The 23,289-nt window shown below is 45.0% G+C and overlaps 1 protein-coding gene across 2 annotated transcripts in view; it reads right to left on the bottom strand.

Annotated features, from left to right (window-relative positions):
* The window catches only part of LOC124008167 (pre-mRNA-splicing factor ATP-dependent RNA helicase DHX15), a 32,275-nt gene extending 13,035 nt beyond the window's left edge, over nt 1–19,240 (bottom strand). Inside the window, exons 1-6 of one of the 2 annotated variants that reach the window (XM_046319234.1) lie at nt 19,034–19,240; nt 16,589–16,892; nt 15,646–15,839; nt 15,190–15,349; nt 12,951–13,169; nt 6,689–6,856 (exon numbers count right to left, since the gene is read on the bottom strand). In XM_046319234.1, the coding sequence (XP_046175190.1) occupies nt 6,689–6,856; nt 12,951–13,169; nt 15,190–15,349; nt 15,646–15,839; nt 16,589–16,892; nt 19,034–19,041 (1,053 nt within the window). In that variant the 5' untranslated portion in view covers nt 19,042–19,240. Of the gene's footprint in view, nt 1–6,688; nt 6,857–12,950; nt 13,170–15,189; nt 15,350–15,645; nt 15,840–16,588; nt 16,893–18,929; nt 19,004–19,033 lie in introns of those variants that run through there. The other variant, XM_046319235.1, reaches the window with a different exon arrangement.
* Nucleotides 19,241–23,289: the final 4,049 nt, after the last annotated feature.

Consider the following 23,289-nt stretch of genomic DNA (forward strand, 5'->3'; position numbering starts at 1 on the left):
CCACGAGATGTCATCTTCTCTCTTACAAAAAGCTCCTCCCACAGGTCTTCAAAATTACAACAAATAATTGATGTAATAGTTCCTTTTCCAGCGGGTGGCCTGCATTTACAATGCAGTTCTTTCAGAATCACTGTGTACGTTGACGTTCATCCTCCGAGATTATAGTCTGACAAGACTGGAGGAATTTGGTTTAGATTAAAATGAAAGTTGCTGTGAAAAAATGAAAGGAAATCAAATTCTGACTTGCTTTCTGAGTAATGGAGCCTGTCGCCTTCAACAAACAAAGCAACATGCGGATGTTTCATGCGCCCCAAGGTGCAGGCGTCGTGTAGCAGCAAGAGAGCGCCCACCAAATTAAAATCACTCACTCCGGCAATCAGAGATGTGCTCAAAACCCACCTCGAAATAGAAGCGAAGTTGCATTAAAATTAATAAGCTCGGAGGATTGCGGCAATTATGTTTAGAGTCACAAAAAATGAGTCACGGCAAAATGAGGCTCTAAACTAGAGCAGGTGATGAGAACAGAGATTTGTTTTCAACTGCTTCAAAGCCAAGGAGGGGGTTTTCTTTTCAAATGATTCCCCATTTCCAAGTATAATGGTAGAAATATTACAGCTGGGTTTCTTTAGGAGAAATTCCTCCGAGGTAACACATAGTAATACTTAGAAGAATCAGAGGGGAGACGAGGAGGAAAAAAAGCCCACTCCTCAGCTGTCAGAAGGGTGCGTCGGTTGATCAAAGCATCAGGGCCCGGCTGCAACATTTATTTTCCCTAAAATGTAATAGGGTGCAGACAAATACTGCGTAAGGGAGGGGAGAGAAGGAAGAGAAATAACAAATGAAAAGCCGTTTGGGTTGTGGTATCAACGCAAACGGGGAATGCTGCTGTGGAGTTGCACGTTTCCCAGTCCCAGATCTTTTTCTATTACAATTATCCCCTATAGCAAGGCTGCCTATGAGCAATGACAGCTGAATCGGAGCTCTGAAATCAAATGAGTCACATCACCCTATGGGTCTCTCTCTGTCAGCGTTTACACAAACAGGAGAGGAGGGGAGGAAGGCAGATCTGCAGCTGCTCTCACGCGAGCCTTGACCGCCGCTGGGGGGGGTGTTCCCGTTATGTAACTATAGAGCCTGATTGGCCCCAGAACCCTTCAAACTATGTAGTGCACCATGGCACTGGAGACTGGAGTCAGACAGGCAGAAACCTGCTGTACTGGGAACTTCCACTCCCACTCCAATGTCTCAGCATAATGTAGGGGGGGTGGTAATAAAATTGCTTCATTGCATATTCTGTGCACTGCCACTTCTTTCATATGGAAAAGTAATACCAGTTCAACTACAAGCACAGGAAAGATGCTAATAATGAAAGTTGCCCATTTACATTAAATCTCCAAAAGCATTGAACAGACACTTCCTTACAACGAATGACAGGCGTGAGAAACATTCTCCCAAGGAAAAAGACAGCATCACTTTCCTCTAACAAATCTGCCAATCATGTACTTCATTTGTTAGTGTACATGTGGCTTGTATGTGAATGCATTTCGTTAATGCTTTCACATCTCTTGATCAAACATTGGCCGGTACAAAAATACTTCTGTGAGTTATTATCCATCGATATGGGTCCAAAACAGATTCTGAGCACTTGCCGCCCATCCTGCGTAGCTCCGTTTCGTGTGGCTGTCTAAAGCTGTGAGCCTTAAAGGCTTTTCAAAATCCTACCTTTTAAGCGAGGATTTCTCTCCAGCCAGAGAATGCCTGACTGTTTAGTTATTAATGTCTTGGACATTTTTTGGGGGCCCAGCCCCTGGCCTTGTGTAATTCTGCCATTAGTAGTAGAAGCATTCTGCTTTCTATTCATGCTGAGGAGAGAGGCAGCAGCCAAAGACGACCCATTTTAAACCTGTCAGAAGGCAGCCTGGCCAAGCCAACGGTCACTTCGATTAGTTTACACCTCCCCCTCGGGAGGGATGTACATCTTGATCGGATTGAACACTAGAGGTGCATTGCAAGAATCAACGGTGGCAGGTATCACTTCACAATACGTCTGAGGGGATCTCTTTGAACTAGGAGGACTCAACCACCTTTTGAAACAAAATTACATGCTGACAACTAGAGCAAAACTGTAATTAAACCAAAGCCAATTGCTTGGCAAAGAGTTCAAGACATTAAGAACACCTAGCCATATTCAGTGACCCGTAGGTGTGGAGAAATTGCGTCTTCTTTGAGTCAATGACCCAGCTGATAAGCAATCTTGAACAAAGTTGGCTAGCCTAGCATGGACCGGCAGGTTGGGCCATCATCTCTGGAAAACAACAATAATAATATAATAATATATGCCATTTAGCAGACGCTTTTATATAATATATAATAATATATGCCATTTAGCAGACGCTTTTATCCAAAGCGACTTACAGTCATGTGTGCATACATTCTACGTATGGGTGGTCCCGGGAATCGAACCCACTACCCTGGCGTTACAAGCGCCATGCTCTACCAACTGAGCTACAGAAATGTCGGCCAACATTTCCTCAAAAGGAACGGGTGGCAAGGAGCACTTCGTGTCCTGTTCAAAGGGAGCTGTGAAAGGTTTAATGGGATGTCTCCCACCAGTTTAGGCCAAGGACCTGTACGTCAGGGAAGAGTAAGTCAGTGCTTTAGCAGCTGCCACAGCAGCTAGCCTGTCTGCTCACATTCCATAACCATATAGGAGAGCCTCTCATTGACTGCATTGATTCAGAATGCGTCTGGAGGCTGGGGCCTGTTACACAGAGAAGCACAGTGCGGCTCCTTCCTGTCTGTCTGTCAGCTGTATTGAGCGTTCCAGACTTTTCATCAGTAATATCATTAGAGCATCATCTCTGCGCATTATTTCTGGGTTATTAACCTGCAGGGGGTGAGCACTGTGGCTAACAGGGGCCATCTTTCACTCCAACCCTCTGGGAGGAACCGCCTGTTGAAAAATAAAACCTTCCCTTGATTGGTAAAAATGGAGGGCGCCTCGAACAATTTGGGCCCTGCCACATCAGTGACTTACTGGAATGGATCCCAGCGGGCGTGCGTCGCTGACTATTGAAGGGATATCCACACACGTGAGGATGATAGAAAACAAACCTAACGCTAAACAAGAGCCCATTTGTCAAAAGCGCATAATGATGATACTTTGAAAGGGAGAGGGGGGGATTAAAGTCTTTGCTAGTAATCACAGTGAATTGAAGCGCCAACACTAAATCATTAAAATGTTCTAAAAATGGGAGATCAGTGGCTTTTCTGGGGAGACATGACGGGCAAGCAAGTTATGTTAATGGAGGGAGTGCTTAATGCAGCCATTAGCATGCGGGACAGCAGAGGACGGGAGCCTTAATTCTTTCATTGCCTCTCCTTGGACTTGCTTGGGTGACATCTCACCTCAGCTCAGGCTCACCACTGACGGCGTCAGACTGACAACAGAAGGCCAAACTCACTCTGTGCATGCTTTTGTCCATTCAAGACAAATGCCATTGGCTGCCACTGCTACATTCAAGCCCCCTTGACCAATTAAGCTTAGCGAAAGACCAGAATTGATGATATTCATCAACCTGGACATTGAGTGAAAGCAAGTCATATGTTGTTCAATGATCATTGCGACCTACACGGTCATTCTAGCCTCACTCTCCCCTTTTGCAATGTAAGTTCAGACACCGACAACAGCTCACCTCCATGTGACAGTCCCTTCGGGCCAGGTATGGGGGACAACATGAAGAAAAAACTACCTGAGAGGTAGCACGCTGTTGAGACAGTTGAGACTGTAAACACCAGGGAGGAGTCTGGCACTGCTGAGAGTGCATATTGGGAACAGGTTATTTGTTCAAAGAATTATTAAATGCAAGTTTACAGCCACCTACCAATTCTCCCAACCATCCAAAACACCCCGTCCCAATCTGCTAAGATGTGGAGGTGGCATCCAAACCACTCCCTGTGCTGCCTGTGTCCTTCTTTCATGTCAACATCCCTTTGAACAGCGCAAGCAAACACAGGGATGATGTTTGAACTTTGGAAAGATCCCAGGCCCTGGCTTAGGCCAAACTGTTGAGCCTCCTTTACACAAAACACACACACGTGGAGGAGAGAGATAAAATAACGTCACACCGGGAAGGTGAGCGAGGAAGGCCGGAGCAAGCATTTCATCCGACTTGTCTTGAACAGCAGGAAAAGACGGGCCTGTCAAAATGCTGTGGGTCAAACCGCAGCGGTAGAAAGGAACGTGATGACAGCATCCTTCCTAGACTTGCCTTCGGAAAGTACTCAGACCCCTCAACTTTTTCCACATTTTGTTACGTTACAGCCTTATTCTAAAACTGATTAAATATGTTTTTTCCCCTCAGAAATCTACACACACCACCCCATAACGACAAAGTGAAAACAAGTTTTTAGAAATGTTTGCAAATGTATTAAAAACAAAACACAAAAATACCTTATTTACATAAGTATTCAGACCCTTTGCTTTGAGACTCGAAATTGAGCTCAGGTGCTTCCTGTTTCCATTGATCATCCTTGTGATGTTTTTATAACTTGATTGGACACAACCTGTGGTAAATTCAATTGATTGTACGTGACTTGGAAAGGCACACCTGTCTATATAAGTTCCCACAGTTGACTGTGCATTTCAGAGCAAAAACCAAGCCATGAGGTTGAAGGAATAGTTCGAAGAGCTCCGAGACAGGATTGTGTCGAGGCACAGATCTGGGGAAGGCTACCAAAAAATGTCTGTAGCATTGAAGGTCCCCAAGAACACAGTGGGTTCCATCATTCTTAATTGGAAGAAGTTTGGAACCACCAAGACTCTTCCTAGTGCTGGCCGCACGGCCAAACTGAGCAATCGGGAGAGAAGGGCCTTGGTCAGGGAAGTGAACCCAAGAGTCACTCTGACAGAGCTATCGGGTTCCTCTGTGGAGATGGGAGAACCTTCCTGGAGGACAACCATCTCTGCAGCACTCCACCAATCAGGCCATTATGGTAGAGTGGCGAGATAGAAGCCACTCCTCAGTAAAAGGCACATGACAGCCTACTAAAGACCCTCAAACGATGAGAAACAAATTTCTCTGGGCTGATGAAACCAAGATTGAACTCTTTGGCCTGAATGCCAAGAGTCACGTCTTGAGGAAACCTGGCACCATACCTACAGTGAAGCATGGTGCTGTGGGGATGTTTTTCAGTGGCAGGGACCGGGAGACTAGTCAGGATTGAGGGAAAGATGAACGTAGCAAAGAACAGAGAGATCCTTGATGAAAACCTGCTCCAGAGCGCTCAGGACCTCAGACTGGGGCCAAGGTTCAACAGGACAATGACCATAAGCACACAGCCAAGACAACGAAGGAGTGGCTTTAGGACAAGTCTCTGAATGTCCTTGCGTGGTCCAGGCAGAGCCCGGACTTGAACCCGATCGAACATCTCTGGAGAAACCTGAAAATAGCCGTGCAGCAAATGCTCCCCATCCAACCTGACAGAGCTTGAGAGTATTTGCAGAGAGGAATGGGAGAAACTCCCCAAATACAGGTTGGATGAAGGGTCCCTTGGTTAAAGGGTCATACCCAAGAAGACTCCAGGCTGTAATCGCTGCCAAAGGTGCTTCAACAAAGTACTGAGTAAAGGGTCTGAATACTAATGTAAATGTGATATCAGTTTTTTATTTTGAATACATTTGCAAAATAAATATGGGGTATTGTGTGTAGATTGATGAGAGGAGAAAAAAAACAATTAAACCAATTTTAGAACAAGGCTTTAATGTAACAAAATGTGGAAAAAGTGAAGGGGTCTGAATACTTTCCAAATGCACTGTATATATAAAAATTATCAGGCGGTGACTTCATTATTCCAAATAAGTCATCAATAATCTTTCGGGGCTCCAATGACAGCCAAATCAGCCTCAATTGGGTAGGCAGCACACAATGAGTCATTCATCAAATCCCAGTCAGATGTTGGGGCAAATGTTCGCAAATTACTGGCGGTGTGACAGGGTTTTGATATTCCATCAGATTCCTTGCCAACAGCGTGGCCGTCCAGGTGGTTCCACTGCTGTGATTATAGTGCGCTCGTTTGAACACCGAGCCATAAACAAAACGCTGGACAGGTTTGCGGCCCGTATTAATAATGGAACATGAAGTCGAAGGGCCGTACATTGCTCTGTGGGACCAGTTCAGGACAAGGGAACAAGAAGAGGGGAATGTTCACACATTCTTTTGTAGATGAGCAAAGTTCCGGGAATGCATGCTGCCTTTCCCTGGCACTGAGAAGACCAGATGATTGTGGCCTCTGTTCTCTGAGAGAGAGGCTGTGCAAAACCAATAGAGGAGTGCAAGAGATTAAAAGACTGTGGCTTCAGTGCGTTCCTCAGGCATGGAGGGAGTGAGTAATACCCCAGTTATATTTTAGAGCAGGGAATCATATGCTGACAAAAGCAGCATATGTTGTGTGAGTCAGTCCTGCACCAAAGCTGAAGCGGGAAAACAGTTTTTCTAACCCCCCCTCCCACTCCTCCCTCTCCATATCCACCCACCTACTTCCCGTCTCTCTGCCACTCTCCAATTCTCGCTTCCTTTAGCCCTCTCACTTTCTCCCACTTTCACTTCCTCCCCTCCCTCTATGGAAGGGAGATATTGAGTTGCTGGGATGCCCTGTGCTGCTGAGGAGTGAATCGAGTGGCGTTTACCTTCCTCCCGATGGCTCCGTTGGGCTTGCGGGGTGGTGGCGGCTCAAAGATCCTTTGCTGCTGCTGGGGCGGCAGCGTCGAGTACAACGGGATGATTTTGATGTCACCCGCGTCGTGTCCCAGGTCGTCGATGTCCCTCTTGATGCGCTTGCAGGCCTCGTCGATTTCCTGAAAGATGAAGCGGAAAAAGTTCAAAATGGGCAGGCAGGTGAAGGGTGGCTGACGAGGAGCAAGCATTTGGGCACACTGTAACCTGGGGCGTGGTTTGAATAGCACCTTGAGAGACAATGGGGAGATAAAGGTCTGAAGAGGAGAGGAGGGGTTAGAAGGAGAACATTTGTTCTGCCCATCTCTCCATCTGACTGAGGAAATTAAACCTGGACTGCCGCGTGCTTGGTTGAGCTCCCCATGGCTGTGTTGTCAAATGCAGCAATCAGGAGAACACAGACACACACGGTTCATTATTCCATACCGCAATATTGTAGGAGAAATGTGAAATGAGAATGCTGCACTGATGCATAACCAGCGGCAAATCATGGCAGATCAGTTTAGTGGAGCTGAACATTATAGAGCCAGTGGGCTCCCAGACAGAGAAACTTAACAACCAGGGGAATAGGAAAACATGACAGACGACAAAAGGCTAGGACTCCGACTGAACTCGGCAGCCTGAATATAATAAACCAACATGGTACGGACTGCCATAATGTGACGTTAGCAAATGCAACATATCAAATCGGTAAACGGCCCATGAATAATTAAGACGATTACTTTGCAATCGACCATGCCCACGAGAACCCTAAGTGACAAGCTTATATACAGCCTACATAATACTATATAGCCTGATAGGTGTCTATGACTCCTGGAATATCTACACTAAACACCACATTTGCCCCCCCCCCTATCTCCAGACATTGGACAATGTTAGCTATGAAAAGTCCAGAAAACGTACTGAAGCGATAGCCACTGCATTTTCATGTTCATACTTAAAGGAAAGGTTGCACCAGATATATATATATACAGTGGGGCAAAAAAGTATTTAGTCAGCCACCAATTGTGCAAGTTCTCCCACTTAAAAAGATGAGAGGCCTGTAATTTCCATCATAGGAACACTTCAACTATGACAGACAAAATGAGAGAGAAAAAAATCCAGAAAATCACATTGTAGGATTTTTCATGAATTTATTTGCAAATTATGGTGGAAAATAAGTATTTGGTCACCTACAAACAAGCAAGACTTCTGGCTCTCACACACCTGTAACTTCTTCTTTAAGAGGCTCCTCTGTCCTCCACTCATAACCTGTATTAATGGCACCTGTTTGAACTTGTTATCAGTATAAAAGACATCTGTCCACAACCTCAAACAGTCACACTCCAAACTCCACTATGGCCAAGACCAAAGAGCTGTCAAAGGACACCAGAAACAAAATTGTAGACCTGCACCAGGCTGGGAAGACTGAATCAGCTTGGTTTGAAGAAATCAACTGTGGGAGCAATTATTAGGAAATGGAAGACTGCTAGTAACGTTAGTACTCAGGTTAGCATGTGGCTAGCTATAGCTACCATCACCCAACAACAGTTTGGTTATAGATGTTCAATGTCTACTATAGTAGATATGATAGTAAAGGTTCATTTTGATTTTGTGTAACAGTACAATAAATGCTGATGTGCTGAACTGCTAATACAGTGCATTCGTAAAGTATTCAGACACCTTGACTTATTCTACATTTTGTTAAGTTACAGCCGTATTCTAAAATGGAATTAATTGTTTTTCCCCCTTATCAAATCTACACACAATACCCCATAATGACAAAGCAGCAAAAAAATCTGGTAAAATAGCACATTTACATAGGTATTCAGACCCTTTACTCAGTACTTTGTTGAAGCACCTTTGGCAGCGATTACAGCCTTGAGTCTTCTTGGGTATGACGCTACAAGCTTGGCACACCTGTATTTGGGGAGTTTCTCCCATTCTTCTCTGCAGATTCTCTCAAGCTCTGCCAGGTTGGATGGGGAGCTTCGCTGCAAAGCTATTTTTAGGTCTCTCCAAAGATGTTCGATCGGGTTCAAGTCCGGGCTCTGGCTGGGCACCTCAAGGACATTGAGACTTGTCCCAAAGCCACTGCTTTGTTGTCTTGGCTGTGTGCATAGGGTTGTTGTCCTGTTGGAAGGTGAACCATGGCCCCAGTCTGAGGTACTGAGCGATCTGGAGCAGGTTTTCATCAAGGATCTCTCTGTACTTTGCTTCGTTCACCTTTCCCTCAATCCTAATTAGTCTCCCAGTCACTGCAGCTGAAAAACATCCCCACAGCATGGTGCTGCCACCACCATGCTTCACCGTAGGGACGGTGATAGGTTTCCTCCAGACGTGACGCTTGGCATTCAGGCCAAAGAGTTCAATCTTTCACCAGACTAGAGAATCTGGTTTCTCATAGTCTGAGAGTCCTTTAGCTACCTTTTGGCAAACTCCAAGTGGGCTGTCATGTGCCTTTTACTGAGGAGTGGCTTCCATCTGGCCACTCTACAATAAAGGCCTGAATGGTGGAGTGTTTCAAAGATGGTTGTCCTTCTGGAAGGTTCTCCACAGAAACTCTGTCAGAGTGACCATTGGGTTCCTGGTCACCTCCCTGACCAAGGCCCCCGATTGCCCAGTTTGGTGGTTCCAAAGAGTCTTGGTGGTTCCAAACTTCTTCCATTTAAGAATGATGGAGGCCACTGTGTTCATGGGGACCTGCAAAAAAATATTGGTAGCCTTCCCCAGATCTGGGCCTCGACACAATCCTGTCTCGGAGCTCTACGGACAATTCCTTCAACCTCATGGTTTGGTTTTTGCTCTGACATGCACAGTCAACTGTGGGACCTTTTATAGACAGGTATATGCCTTTCCAAATCATGTCCAATCAATTTAATTTACCACAGGTGGACTCCAAGTTGTAGAAACATCTCAAGAATCAATGGAAACTGGATGCACCAGAGCTCAATTTTGAGTCTCAGAGCAAAGGTTTTTTACACATTTGCAAACATTTCTAAAAACCTGTTTCATGGGGTGCGCAGATTGATGAGGATAATGTTTTACTTTCATTTTAGAACACGGCTGTAACGCAACAAAATGTGGAAAAAGTGAAGGGATCTGAATACTTTGATGTTTCAAAGCTGTTCGTGGGTAGGTAATAGGGCTGGAAAAGGGGCAATGCTAAAAGCCTGTGTGCTGTAAAAGTGATTAAAAAAAACATTTTTATCTGATATAGAATAAAGAAATCACAGGATATGGTCAGATGATAAGTTGGCTTTATTCAGAGTGCCAAAAATATTTTTTCAAAAACAATGACGACTCTATGATGTGGGTCTTTACCGACTTATGTCGACACTCCTGTTGTGTGTTCTCTTGACATCACTTTTCCGAAACGCTTAAAATTGATATGTCGTATTGGGACTTTTAGTTGGAAGGATGAAACCAATCAGAATGTTTAAAAGAAACCTAATTCTGCTATCTTCCTTTTAAACAAGAACACCAACATGTAAACGGTCACAGCCTGTGCTGTTGCTCCACCTTCAGGCCCTAGGGAACTGTGCAGCTCCTTCTATAGTTTGTTTCGGGGTCACGTGACAATTAGCACTTACAGATTAAAATAAATGTTTTATTGGAGTGCGAAGGAGACGGGGGCTGGGGCAGGAAGGGGTATAGGTGCTTGGTGTATTCTGAAATTATGGGAACCATATTTGATAGTCATACCAAAGCCACAATGTGACACTGACTGCAACCTAGAGATACCCAGTAGAACAGATGCTCTCCTTTGACCTGGAGCGTTTACTCTTTACGTGGCATTTACTTTACTCAGGGTAAGAACTGGCAAGGCTTTGCCCCGATTGAGTAAAACACAAAAACATAGGGAGCCTCAGCTAGGATCTCTCTGTGTGTTTGTGGACTTTGTTTGCAGACAGTAATGCATTCCTAGCCCAATTTTTCCCTGCTGTGTTCACTCACTACACAAGTCAAATCCATCCCACCGATGGCCATGTAATCAACACGTTGACAAGTTAGAGTGGAAAAGAGTAATGAATAGATTGGTAAAATTAGCCTGGGTATTAATAGACCATCAACCCTCTGGATGCAGCAGCTGTCATGAAAAGTGGACGCCGTTGCCAAGGCGCCGGGATTGAGCTGGTGTGCCAGTGCCCGAAGAGAAATGGAGCGCGTGCACAGCGGGGAGGCCAGCCAACTGTGAGAACCTGCACACCAGCCGGCCCACGCGACCCCAGGAGCGATGCGGTGGAGCACCAGGCACCTAACCAGACTCAATTAGGCACTCGCCTCGGTCCACTTAATTAGCAGAGGCCCGGGCGTATCTTTACGTTTTGAAGTGAACCGCTGAGGGGGCAGCTTAAATGGTGGGACTTATCAGGGCGAGGCAGCTGTGATAAGTTTTGCCTCTCTTTTTGGGGGAGTTTGAGTTTGTCCCTGCCGCGAACCATTAAAAAACAGACAATCTCCCCCAAATACTTCGCTTTTCATTTGTCATAAATGAAAACAGCTTTACCTCAAAGACAGAACTACGTTGCAGATCTGCGTACCCGATCATTAGTCAACATCAAAGTTGCGGGACGACGAAAGGTTGAGATGCGCTCCGGGGAGGCACCATTTTAACACCCATCTCCTCCAGAGCTACCTCACATTGACTTCTTTAACCCAATTAGGAAAGTGTTAATGAACTCACCGTGGGAGTGCTCGCTGACTGCACTGCTTGCTTTGCCTCGGCAGCTTGACACCCTGACGCGTTCTGCGTTATTGAGCTATAGGGGAGGTGGCAATGGGGGTGGATACTCAGCAAGAGACGTATCAATGTTTAACGCATTTCCCGCAAATATTCTCTTCTCCTCTGCACATTCAACGAGGGGAGGCCATTGCTGTTCCCTGGCTGTCTGAGTGGCTGGAACACCACTAATCTAATCTACCAGCCCCTTGAAGGATACCACTTCAAATACAATGCTCCTCTGTGACTTTATCCCGACCATAACGAACCAGGCATCGATCCGGCATCTGCAAATAAAAACGGATGTAGATGCGCGGTAGTGCCGTCCTGCCGATGAATGACAAATGACTGCCGTTAATGAATAGGCTGCCATATTATCTGACTGGGTGAGCCCTCGGCAGATATGATTTATTTTTATGATGGCTACGCTGGATGATGACGTGGCGCTAACGTAAGGGAATCCATACATTCAAAATGAGAAGCTCTAGGCACATTAACATTCACGCTCGATCACGAAGGATACTTAAGAGATTTTCTAGCCTACTTCCCCAGAGTCAGACGAACTTGTGCATACCATTTCTATTTCTCTGCATGCAGTTTGAAGGAAGTTGCTAAGTAGCGTTAGCGCAATTTCTAACTAACTGTTCCCATAGACTTCCAGTCATTGTGCTATTGCTAGTTAGCCTTGGCTCGCAAAACTACCTCTAGCGTCATTTAAACTGGACACAGAGACATCTTTTTTCATTTAACTAGGCAAGTCAGTTTAGAACAAATTATTATTTACAATGAGTGAGTGCCTTTCCCCCGGCCAAACCCGGACGACGCTGGGCCAATTGGGCGCCTCCCTATGGGACTCCCAATCACGGCCGGATATGATTCACCCTGGATTCGAACCAGGGACTGTAGTCACGCCTCTTGCACGGAGATGCAATGTCTTTGACCGCTGCACCACTTGGGAGCCCAGACATAGAATTGGTATCCACAAGTTAATCTGACTGAGGATGTAGATAAAGGGTTTCCTTGCCAAAATGTCCAAGTATCCCTTTAAACTCAGTCTAGGGTTACAATCATACAAACCTCACTTAATTAGTTCCCATGTCACAACCATAAGCTACACGAACTGTTACATTACGTAGGGAGAGAATGGTGAGAATAATAGTGTGGCACTGCTGAGCCCTGAGACAGGCTGCCTCTCCCACTCGTGAACTGGGAGGCAGACAGATGTTTCTGGGGGAAGGCAGGCAGGCGTGCGCCCGCCCAGCTGTGACCAAATTCATCATTATGGGCATAAACCTCGCCCTCCATTACACATTAGTATACAACATTTTTAGGAGTGAAATTTCAAGGATTCATGGGGCAGGCAAAATCTGGGACATTGTCTTTTTTTCCCTCTTACCAGGGTAATGTTCCAAACAGGAACGGACACATGCATTCAATACCTCTCTTCATCTAAGCATTGATCATCTCGTTTGTGCGTGTGCAAAAAGCTGGAATGGTGGCAGAAAAGGGCCTACCTCTTGTCCAGTGAGGAAGAGCAGACAGTCGCCCTCCTCCTCTTCACACATGTGGATCTGGATAACAGTGCGGATGGCTGCCTCCAGGTAGTCCCTCTCAGGTTCCGGCGTGTAGAAGATCTCTACCGGGTGCGTGCGTCCCGGGATGGTTAGCAGCGGACAGCTGTCAAAGTACACCTGGAACTTGCCGGCATCCAGCGTGGCGCTCATGACGATGACCTGATGAGACAAAGGACAGGGTGTTGAGAGGTGGACTGGGAAGAGAAAATGGCTGCCGATGGGGTTATATGATGCTATAGGATTTCGTTGCCCCTAGACACTGATAAGAGTTCTAGATTATAGTTTGGCCTCATGGTTCAGATTCTGATTAGCATTATCTTAGATCAGTGTCTAAGGGCAACCCGAAACAGCAGCTTTTAGCAGGAGCAATACTGTGAAGAGAGGAGCTTACATATAACCAGGGGACAGCGGCGATAGTATAGCGTAGGTAGATAAAGGTTAAGATAGGAGTATTTTGAAGTTGACGAATGGTAGGGTCTGGTGTAGTCTCACCACAGGGTAGTTTAGAGTGATAGTTAATACATGTGACTGATGAAATGGATAAGGCCTAGGACGTAGAACATACATTGGGAAAGTATTCAGACCCCTGGACTAAATAAATAATAATGATCATCGATCTACACACAAATACCCCATAATAACAAGGCAAAATGCGTTTTTTTTTTTTAAGAAATAGGAAACATAATAGATACCCTCTATGCAGGAGAATAGGAAGCGGGCGTGAGCCAGAAAGAGAGTGTAGATTAGACCCTGGCCAAGTGAGAGGAAACAAAATGGTGGACATATCACAGGAGGACAGAGCCCCTGACCCATGAGGATCACACCGCTCACTGCCCGGATAAGTCTCGCGGGCACACCATGTTCTCCCCTAGGGCCCATTAAGCACATTAAAATTCTGCTCTCCCATTTTCACTCTCAAATATTTCGGTCCACGGTCTATGCGCTACTTCGCTTTACGCATAACAAGACATTATAATTCCTCTTAATCAAGGCAAATTACACTTCAAATTTGGGAGAGGAGGGAGACTGGGAAGAGGGACATGAGCAGGGCCGGTACAATCATTGCCACTAACCTAGACCTTATTTAAAAGTCCCTGAACACGTGTGTAACCTTTGATGCCGTCCCTGACAACAACTAGTCATTACCCATCTGTTTTATGAGAATTGTGTCCGGCACATTCGGCCTATAAAAACGGAACCCCCACCCATCCCTGTCTGATTCTCTTAAATGGGCTGACCCGGGCAGCAATCTCAGTGCTGCCGCAGAGGAGACTCGCCGTGCATTTCTGAGCTGAATGGCTGACGTTTGTCTTTTCCTCAATAGACACATAGCAGTCAGCCCGTGGAGAGACTGCCACACTGAGGCTTTTTAGGAGGGGGGGGGGTTAATAATTGAGTGTGTGTGTACACAACCAGGTGTGTGCACACAGAGAGGCAGGCTGTCATGAAGGATAGAGGACTAGGTCAGAGGTAGGATTTGAGTCTAGGAGAGTGAGCTGAGGAGAAGACATGAGGATCAGACGGTACAGGGCTTTGAGAAGCAGTAAAGAACACAACAGAAACTGCTTCTCCAATAGAAATCCCTGATCCCTTGTGGACAATGGGTTAGGGTTAGGGTTAGTGACGTTAGTTGGCATGGTGACGTTAGTTAGCTAAGCTCATGCGCAGAAACACGTCATAGGTCTGCAGGTTGTGTCGGACTGCGGCCATGAAATCAAACGCACTCTTCCGATATAAAGTTGCTTTTGATTCAAATGAAAACGTGTCAGTTTGTCACTTTCACAAGGTTGTCGTAACGACAGGTTCAGCTACTTGAGACACTGGCTTGTGCCTTTAGAAATCGAGAAAATGAACAAATAAGGAAGAATGGTTCACTTCTTTCACTGACTTCTCAAACCATAAAAACGTTTTTTTCCCACCTTTGGATTTAGAAACTCTGTGGCACGACTCTATGAGATGCTGTGGAATGTAGACTGGCGAGTGGAAACTTGGCAAGGCCGGGGTTGCATTCACCTGGCACGGATCAGATCACTTTCAAGAGGTGCACAAAGTTCGGAAACACCTAGATAGAAACACACCATAGAACTGACATGCTCCTCTGAGGTCAGCTCTGTTCAGGACACCTCTACCTGCAAGGTTCAGTACATTGCACCCAGGGGTATGAGGATTTGACGTGTACCTTGAGGTCTGACCTCTGTCGGACCACCTCTTTGAGGACGCCCATGAGGATGTCTGTGGCAAGCGTTCTCTCGTGGGCCTCGTCCAGGATGACGACGCCGTAGCGCTCCAGCAGAGGGTCGTTCATGGCCTCCCGCAGCAACATACCGTCTGTCATGTACCTGCACCGAGGGAGGAAACACAACGGCTAAGTCTTTAAAGTGGACATTTTCCTCGAACAATTTAACTGCTAACTGTGTACTGCCAAATCAGCCAGTTCTCTCTTGTAAAGAATATTTGAAATCTTAACTTTTTTTTTTAACAGCAAAAAATAGGGAGGTACTATCTGAACATGCCAAATGTTCAGATAGCAATACATTTTTCAACAGAAAACATATCCTTCGAAGCGCCCCACTGAACCCCAGTGAAATAAAACAGGATCTTTGGCTTTTCAACTTCAGTAGAGACTGGCACTTACTTGAGGAAGGTCTTGGCCGAGCTGCAGTCCTCGAATCGAATGGAGTAACCGACCTCCTGACCCAGCATGACGTCCATCTCGTCGGCCACCCTCTGGGCCACGCTCATGGCTGCCACCCTCCTGGGCTGGGTACAGGCCACTGCCTTCTTAGGTCCGCCCAACCCCTTAACCATGTCCACACACCACTGGGGGATCTGAGGAGAGAGAGGGGGAGATAGTGAGAGGAAGAAGTTACTCAACCACACTCACTTTTCGAATCCCTTGACCTTCCACAAATCAGCAACCAAACCAATATCAATCAAAAGTGCATTATAAAATGGCACTGGAGATAACGTTAAGTCAAAAAAATTAATGATAGCATGGATGTTTTGGAGAGCAAAGAATAAAACGGCCAGTTACTGTCTGTAAACCCCATGCCACCATCCCCGATCATTTCCACCCTCTGATAATCAACTGCGAGCTCCAGAGAAGTTGAGATGATAGCTTGTATTAGACAGTCTGCCAGCTTTCTGCTGATAGGCACTCCCGGTGGGGATCACCCCGCTCACTGTTCAAAAGACGAGGGGACCTGCTAAGAGCAGCCTAAAGTTAGAAACTGTTTCTTCTGCCGGATTAGCCTTGTGCTCGGATGAGTGCCCGTCAGTGGCAACCAACCTCTTTGCTACGGGGAAGGGAAACACACACTCTGCATTTAACATTTCAACAAATCAAGATGGGGAGAAAGGAGATGAGTCACAGCAGCAGGATTCACTTGAAAATAACGGGAAAGTGTGTGAGGGCATCAAGGCATCTCATAGGAAACAGTATTGAGTTATCAGTTGGCTTTTCTCGGCTGTGTTACTGTTTGTTCGTGAATACAATGATATATTGCTTGGAGAACATTTAATAGATGCATTCCGTCTCACCACATGAATGTAAAGCCTCTACCCCTTGTCCTGCTTACCTGCGTGGTCTTGCCGGAGCCCGTCTCTCCGACGAGCACGAAACTCTGGTGGCGTCCCAGGATGTCGTTGAAGCGCTCCTTGTACTCCCACACTGGCAGCTGCAGCCTCTTCTTCAGGATCTCGTAGTAACGCGGCGTGTGGGGCAGGTTGGTGAACGGGTTGATCTGCTGCTGCATGGCCGTCTGCTTGTGGGAGAGGCCTGCGCTGCCAACAGCCGGGTTCAGGGCCATGCCAGAGAGCTTGGCATCCCGGTCTCTGTCCCTGTCCTTCGACCGCTCGTCGCGGTCCCTGTCGCGGTCTCGCCTGTGGTCGAGGCATGAATGTGAGTTGTGTGACAGACGAGACAAAGCTTATTGTTTTTTATTATTATTTTTTTTTATATCGGCCAGGCCCCATTCCCTTCTCTTTTCCCATCACCATTCCAAAATGGAATGAACCCAACAACCAACACAGAAATAGGACGGCTCAGATTCTACAATGTGCCGCGGCTCGGCTATGTCATGTCCTTTTCCTCAAATAACATGAAAAGGTTACTGCGAATTTCCCTTTCACGCTGCAGAAGGATGTAATCAAGTGTTGCATGCAAAGGTCACATTAATAAAGAAATGAATAGGCTAAAATATCAAGTCAAAATGGGAACACTTTCCTTTTACAAATGGGTGATATCTTTATTTCCTTTTAATTATGCTACAACACATGTCTGGACCCCAGAACCAAAGTATTGGATTTCCTTCTTTGATGAGACCAATGTTGAAGACTCCATTTGATGAACTGGCAAAAGGCTAAAACGGGTTGTGGCAATGTAGCGACGCGAGATCTTTATTATGCTACAATGCATGTCTGCACCAAAGAAACCAAAGTATTGATTTCATTCTTTGATGAGACCAATGTTGAAGACTCCATTTGAAGAATTGGCAAAAAGCAAAAACTGGTCTTAGCAATGTAGCCTGTGTCATGAGCAACTACACTATTTCCTAGGACATCATGTCGGCTTGGGTACATACATACACACATCAGGTGACCCTTCTTATGGGCCTAGGACGTTGACATTTCAGTACCCAATTATAGCGAAGGACTTAATGAATGAATCTTGTTCTGACAAAGTTGGCCATGTGTTTCAGCACCATATTGATGTCCTCTGACAACTGAATCATCAGATGATATACAAAATGAGACATTTTATATAGCTAGGGATTATAGAAATGATTATAGAAATGTATAAAGTCTGTGACTTAGCTAGTTAACAGTGTGTTGTTTCTTTAACCCATATTTTACCAGGTAAGTTGACTGAGAACCCATTCTCATTTACAGCAATGACCTTGGGAATAGTTACAGGGGAGAGGGGGATGAATGAGCCAATTGTAAACTGGGGGTGATTTGGTGGCCATGATGCTATGAAGGCCAAGTTGGGCATTTAGCCAGGACACCGGGGTTAACACCCCTACTCTTACAATAAGTGCCATGGGATCTTTAGTGGCCAAAAATAATCAAGACACCCGTTTAACGCCCCCAATCACTGCCCTGGGGCATTGGGATATTTTTTAGACCAGGGAAAGGGTGCCTCCTACTGGGTCTCCAACACCACTTCCAGCAGCATCTAGTCTCCCATCCAGGGACCAACCCTGCATAGCTTCAGAAGCCAGCCAGCAGTGGGATGCAGGGTGGTAAATGCTGCTGGCATACCCAATGGACAGAAACGGCTTTTCGGGTAGTTTCAACCAAAACAAACCTAAAGCATGGCAGCTAGCCACTTATGTTTAAAAACACAAAGAATATAGTTAGCTAATATAACTAGTTAACATGATTAACTTGCCATGATAGCGGTCTAGTTAGCATTAGCAATACTACTGACTGGATGCTAACTAGCTAAGTTACCTACCTACCTTATGGCCAAGCGCAGGGTGCTACCCACGTGCATGTATGATGCATCTTTTGCACTGTTCTGTTCTGTAACATTAGCCTGGTTTAGGAGCTTCCTAGCTATGTTATCTTATACTGCGTGTTTATTTAAAAGACTAGCTAACTAACGTAACTAGGCTAGAATGCTTTACCGCCGCATGCACGTCCCTGGACGTTTTGTCCATTCGCCATTTACATTTTATCTAGCAAGATAGCATGCGAGCGACGTTAGCTGTAGCCCAAAAAAAACTCCTGCACTGCAGTGCCCATCAAACACGAAAACAAAGGATCCTCTCCCTATTATTCCCTATACACACCCATCAGAAGACTCTATTTTCACTCGATGAATAACAATCACCCAAACGATGTCGTTTCGACATTTTTTGTTTTACACATGAATAGCTATCCACAATAAGGAACAAAAGTAGGTCGATGCCATACAATTTCTGCACACTTCTGCCAAATATATTTAGAAATCCGTCCTTGTTCTGTCTGTGCTGCTGCTATTGTTAAGCACCACAAGTATGGCGACCGGAAGCACTTACCTCATCATTAATATCTCTGCGTAAATGACAGAAAAACAGCAATTTAGCGTGAGTTTCTTCGAGCCAGATACATTAAATAACGTTTCTATATTAGCAAAATATTGCGACTTAAATATTTGCGCCACGGGGAACTGTAAAGGACAGTTGCTGCCGTGGACGTGGAGTCAGTTGTTAGCTGTCTGGGGGATGTTGTGGCTTGCACCAAACTCAGCCTCCCCCTAATACATAAAAAAAAGAGGGTCCATGTGCAATACCAACATTGACCGAATCCGATGGTGAAACTCAGTTGTAGAATTCATCCTAAAGCCAAACATTTTATAAATAACATTATACGAAAAATATGTACTTGAAGAGGGCTGTCAAATTGTTTGTTATTGCAAGACAGCATTATGCACATTCTGGGTGTAAAGGAGTTTTTTAAAGCAATGTCAATCTTTCAAGAACATTTGACCAACATTTTCAATGTATACACCTTCCAAGATATTTCTTAAACGTTTCAACCTATAAGATTATGTAGTGACGAATCAGCTGACACCGGAGACAATCATTGCCGTTGACACAGGTAATTACACAGCCTGGACATTCCTAACAAGCTTTGTAATGGCAAATGGCTCATTGCTTGTAACCAGGGATTGATGGTGATAGGGAAGGAGAAGTCAACGTTATAACAAAGCTTTACTGATGCTCTTTATCCAAGGCTAATTTAAAATATCAGGTCTTTTTCTCCCTTTCTTTCACAGGCAATTAAATAACAGTCCAATTGTGTGTGAAATAGGTCTGCCAAGCAGAGCTGCTGACAGACAGAGGACCAACACCTACACAGGAAAGAATAGCCCTGTTATTTCAATGTGAAAAGGGACAATAGCATGCAATCTGAAGGGAAACAACCTCTCAATAACATCAAGATGAATGAATTGCAAAGCTGCACTTGAAACATCAAGTAACTGTATAAGCTATGAATAATTATTATTGCCAAGTGACAGTAAACAGGTATTGTTTAAAATAATTATTTCAGATTTTCAAGATCTACAACTTGTTCATAGTCTGCACCACAGCTGTTTAGTCATCCACCCACATTTTTTTTACTTTGACCTCGCAGAATAGAATCAATAACAAGTAAAGTAGAGGAGGTAAATGCCATGTGCACATTGAACAGGGTAACTAGCCCCCCCCCCCCTCCCACCCCTGGGTAACTGCCCCCTGTATTATCACAGAAACCACTTTCCCTGGCTGCCGCTAATCTTGCTCAGCTGAAAATGCTATAGCGCTCATATAAAAAAAATGCAAGTCACTAACAAAACGATTCTGAAGTAAGTTGATCTAATATTTTCTCATTTAGAAAAAATTATATACACTACCGTTCAAAAGTTTGGGGTCACTTCGAAATGTTATTTTTTTCCATGAAAACATACATGAAATGAGTCGCAAAATCAATAGGAAATATAGTCAAGACGTTGACAAGGTAATAAATAACGATTTTTAATTGAAATAAATGTCCTTCAAATATTGCTTTCGTCAAAGAATCCTCCATTTGCAGAAATTACAGCCTTGCAGACCTTTGGCATTCTAGTTGTCAATTTGTTGAGATAATCTGAAGAGATTTCACCCCATGCTTCCTGAAGCACTTCCCACAAGTTAGATTGGTTTGATGGGCACTTCTTATGGTCAAACTGCTCCCACAACAGCTCAATAGGGTTGAGATCCGGTGACTATTATGGCCACCCATTATAGACAGAATACCAACTGACTGCTTCTTCCCTAAATAGTTCTTGCATAGTTTGAAGCTGTGCTTTGGGTCATTGTCCTGTTGTAGGAGGAAATTGGCTACAATTAAGAGCCATCCACAGGGTATGGCACGGCGTTGCAAAATGGAGTGACAGCCTTCCTTCTTTAAGATCCCTTTTACCCTGTACAAATCTCCCACTTGACCACCACCAAAGGACCCCCAGACCATCACATTGCCTCCAGCATCTTATCTGCATCTCACTAATCCGAACACTTCAAACTGAGATTAATCTGTCCATAACATTTTTTTCAATCTTACTCTGTCCAGTGTCTGTATTCTTTTGCCCATCTTAATCTTTTCTTTTTATTTGCCAGTCTGAGATATGGCTTTTTCTTTGCAACTCTGCTTAGAAGGCCAATATCCCGGAGTCGTGTCTTCGCTGTTGACATTGAGACTGGTGTTTTGCGGGTACTATTTAATGAAACTGCCAGTTGAGGACTTGTGAGGCATCTGTTTCTCAAACTAGACACTCTAATGTACTTGCCCTCTTGCTCAGTTGTGCACCGGGGCCTCCCACTCTATTCTGGTTAGAGCTAGTTTGCGCTGTTCTGTGAAGGGAGTAGTACACAGCGCTCTACGAGATCTTCAGCTTATTAGCAATTTCTCACATGGAATAGCCTTCATTTATCAGAACAAGAATAGACTGACGAGTTTCACAAGAAAGTTATTTGTTTCTGGCTATTTTGAGCCTGTAATCGAACCCACAAATGCCGATGCTCCAGAAACTCAACTAGTCTAAAGAAGGCCAGTTTTGTTGCTTCTTTAATCAGAACAACAGCTTTCAGCTGTGCTAACATAACTGCAAAAGGGTTTTCTAATGATCAATCAGCCTTTTAAAATGATAAACTTGGATTAGCTAACACATCGTGCCATTGGAACACAGGAGTGATGGTTGCTGACAATGGGCCTCTGTATGCCAATTTATGTATTTTTTATTTCACCTTTATTTAACCAGGTAGGCTAGTTGAGAACAAGTTTTAATTTGCAACTGCAACCTGGCCAAGATAAAGCAAAGCAGTGTGACACAGACAACAACACAGAGTTACACATGGAGTAAACAATAAACAAGTCAATGACACAGTAGAGAAAATAAAGTCTATATACAGTGTGTGCAAAAGGCATGAGGAGGTAGGCAATAAATAGGCCATAGGAGCAAAATGACAATTTAGCAGATTAACACTGGAGCGATAAATGAGCAGATGATGATGTGCAAGTAGAGATACTGGTGTGCAAAAGAGCAGAAAACTTCAGCGATTTTTGCAATTTGTTCCAGTCACTGGCAGCAGAGAACTGGAAGGAAAGGCGGCCAAATGAGATGTTGGCTTTGGGGATGAGTGAGTGAGATATACCTGCTGGAACGTGTGCTACGGGTGGATGTTGTTATCATGACCAGTGAACGGAGATAAGGCAGAGCTTTACCTAGCATAGATTTATAGATGACCTGGAGCCAGTGGGTCTAGCGACGAATATGTAGCGAGGGCCAGCCGATTAGAGCATACAGGTTGCAGTGGTGGGTGGTATAAGGTGATTTGGTAACAAAACGGATGGCACTGTGATAGACTGCTTCCAGCTTGCTGAGTAGAGTGTTGGAAGCTATTTTGTAGATGACATCGCCGAAGTCGAGGATCGGTAGGATAGTTAATTTTACTAGGGTAAGTTTGGCCGCGTGAGTGAAGGAGGCTTTGTTGCGAAATAGAAAGCCAATTCTAGATTTGATTTTGGATTGGAGATGTTTAATATGAGTCTGGAAGGAGAGTTTACAGTCTAGCCAGACACCTAGGTATTTATAGTTGTCCACATATTCTAGGTCGGAACCGTCCAGGATGGTGATGCTAGTCAGGCGGGCGGGTGAGGGCAGCGAACGGTTGACAAGCATGCATTTGGTTTTACTAGTGTTTAAGAGCAGTTGGAGGCCACGGAAGAAGTGTTGTATGGCATTGAAGCTCGTTTGGAGGTTAGTTAGCACAGTGTCCAAGGAAGGGCCAGAAGTATACAGAATGGTGTCGTCTGCATAGAGGTGGATCAGGGAATCGCTCGTAGCAAGAGTGACATCATTGATTTCTCAGCGATTACAGCATCGAGTCTTCTTGAGTATGACGCTACAAGCTTGGCACACCTGTATTTGGAGAGTTTCTGCCATTCTTCTCTGCAGATTCTCTCAAGCGCTGTCAGGTTGAATGGGAAGTGTCGCTGCACAGCTAATTTAAGGTCTGAGAGATGTTTGATCGGGTTCTAGTCCGGGCTCCGTCTGTGCTACTCAAGGACATTTAGGGACTTGCCCCGAAGCCACTCCTGCGTTGTCTTGGCTGTGTAATTAGGGCCGTTGTCCTGTTGGAATGTGAACCTTAGGCCCAGTCTGAGGTCCTGAGTGCCCTGGCACAGGTTTTCATCAAGGATCGCTCTATACTTTGCTCCGTTAATGTTTCCCTCGATCTTGACTAGTCTCCCAGTCCCTGCCACTGAAAAACAT

The sequence above is a fragment of the Oncorhynchus gorbuscha genome, linkage group LG21 (assembly GCF_021184085.1).
Source record: "Oncorhynchus gorbuscha isolate QuinsamMale2020 ecotype Even-year linkage group LG21, OgorEven_v1.0, whole genome shotgun sequence".
Classification (NCBI taxonomy): Eukaryota; Metazoa; Chordata; class Actinopteri; order Salmoniformes; family Salmonidae; genus Oncorhynchus; species Oncorhynchus gorbuscha.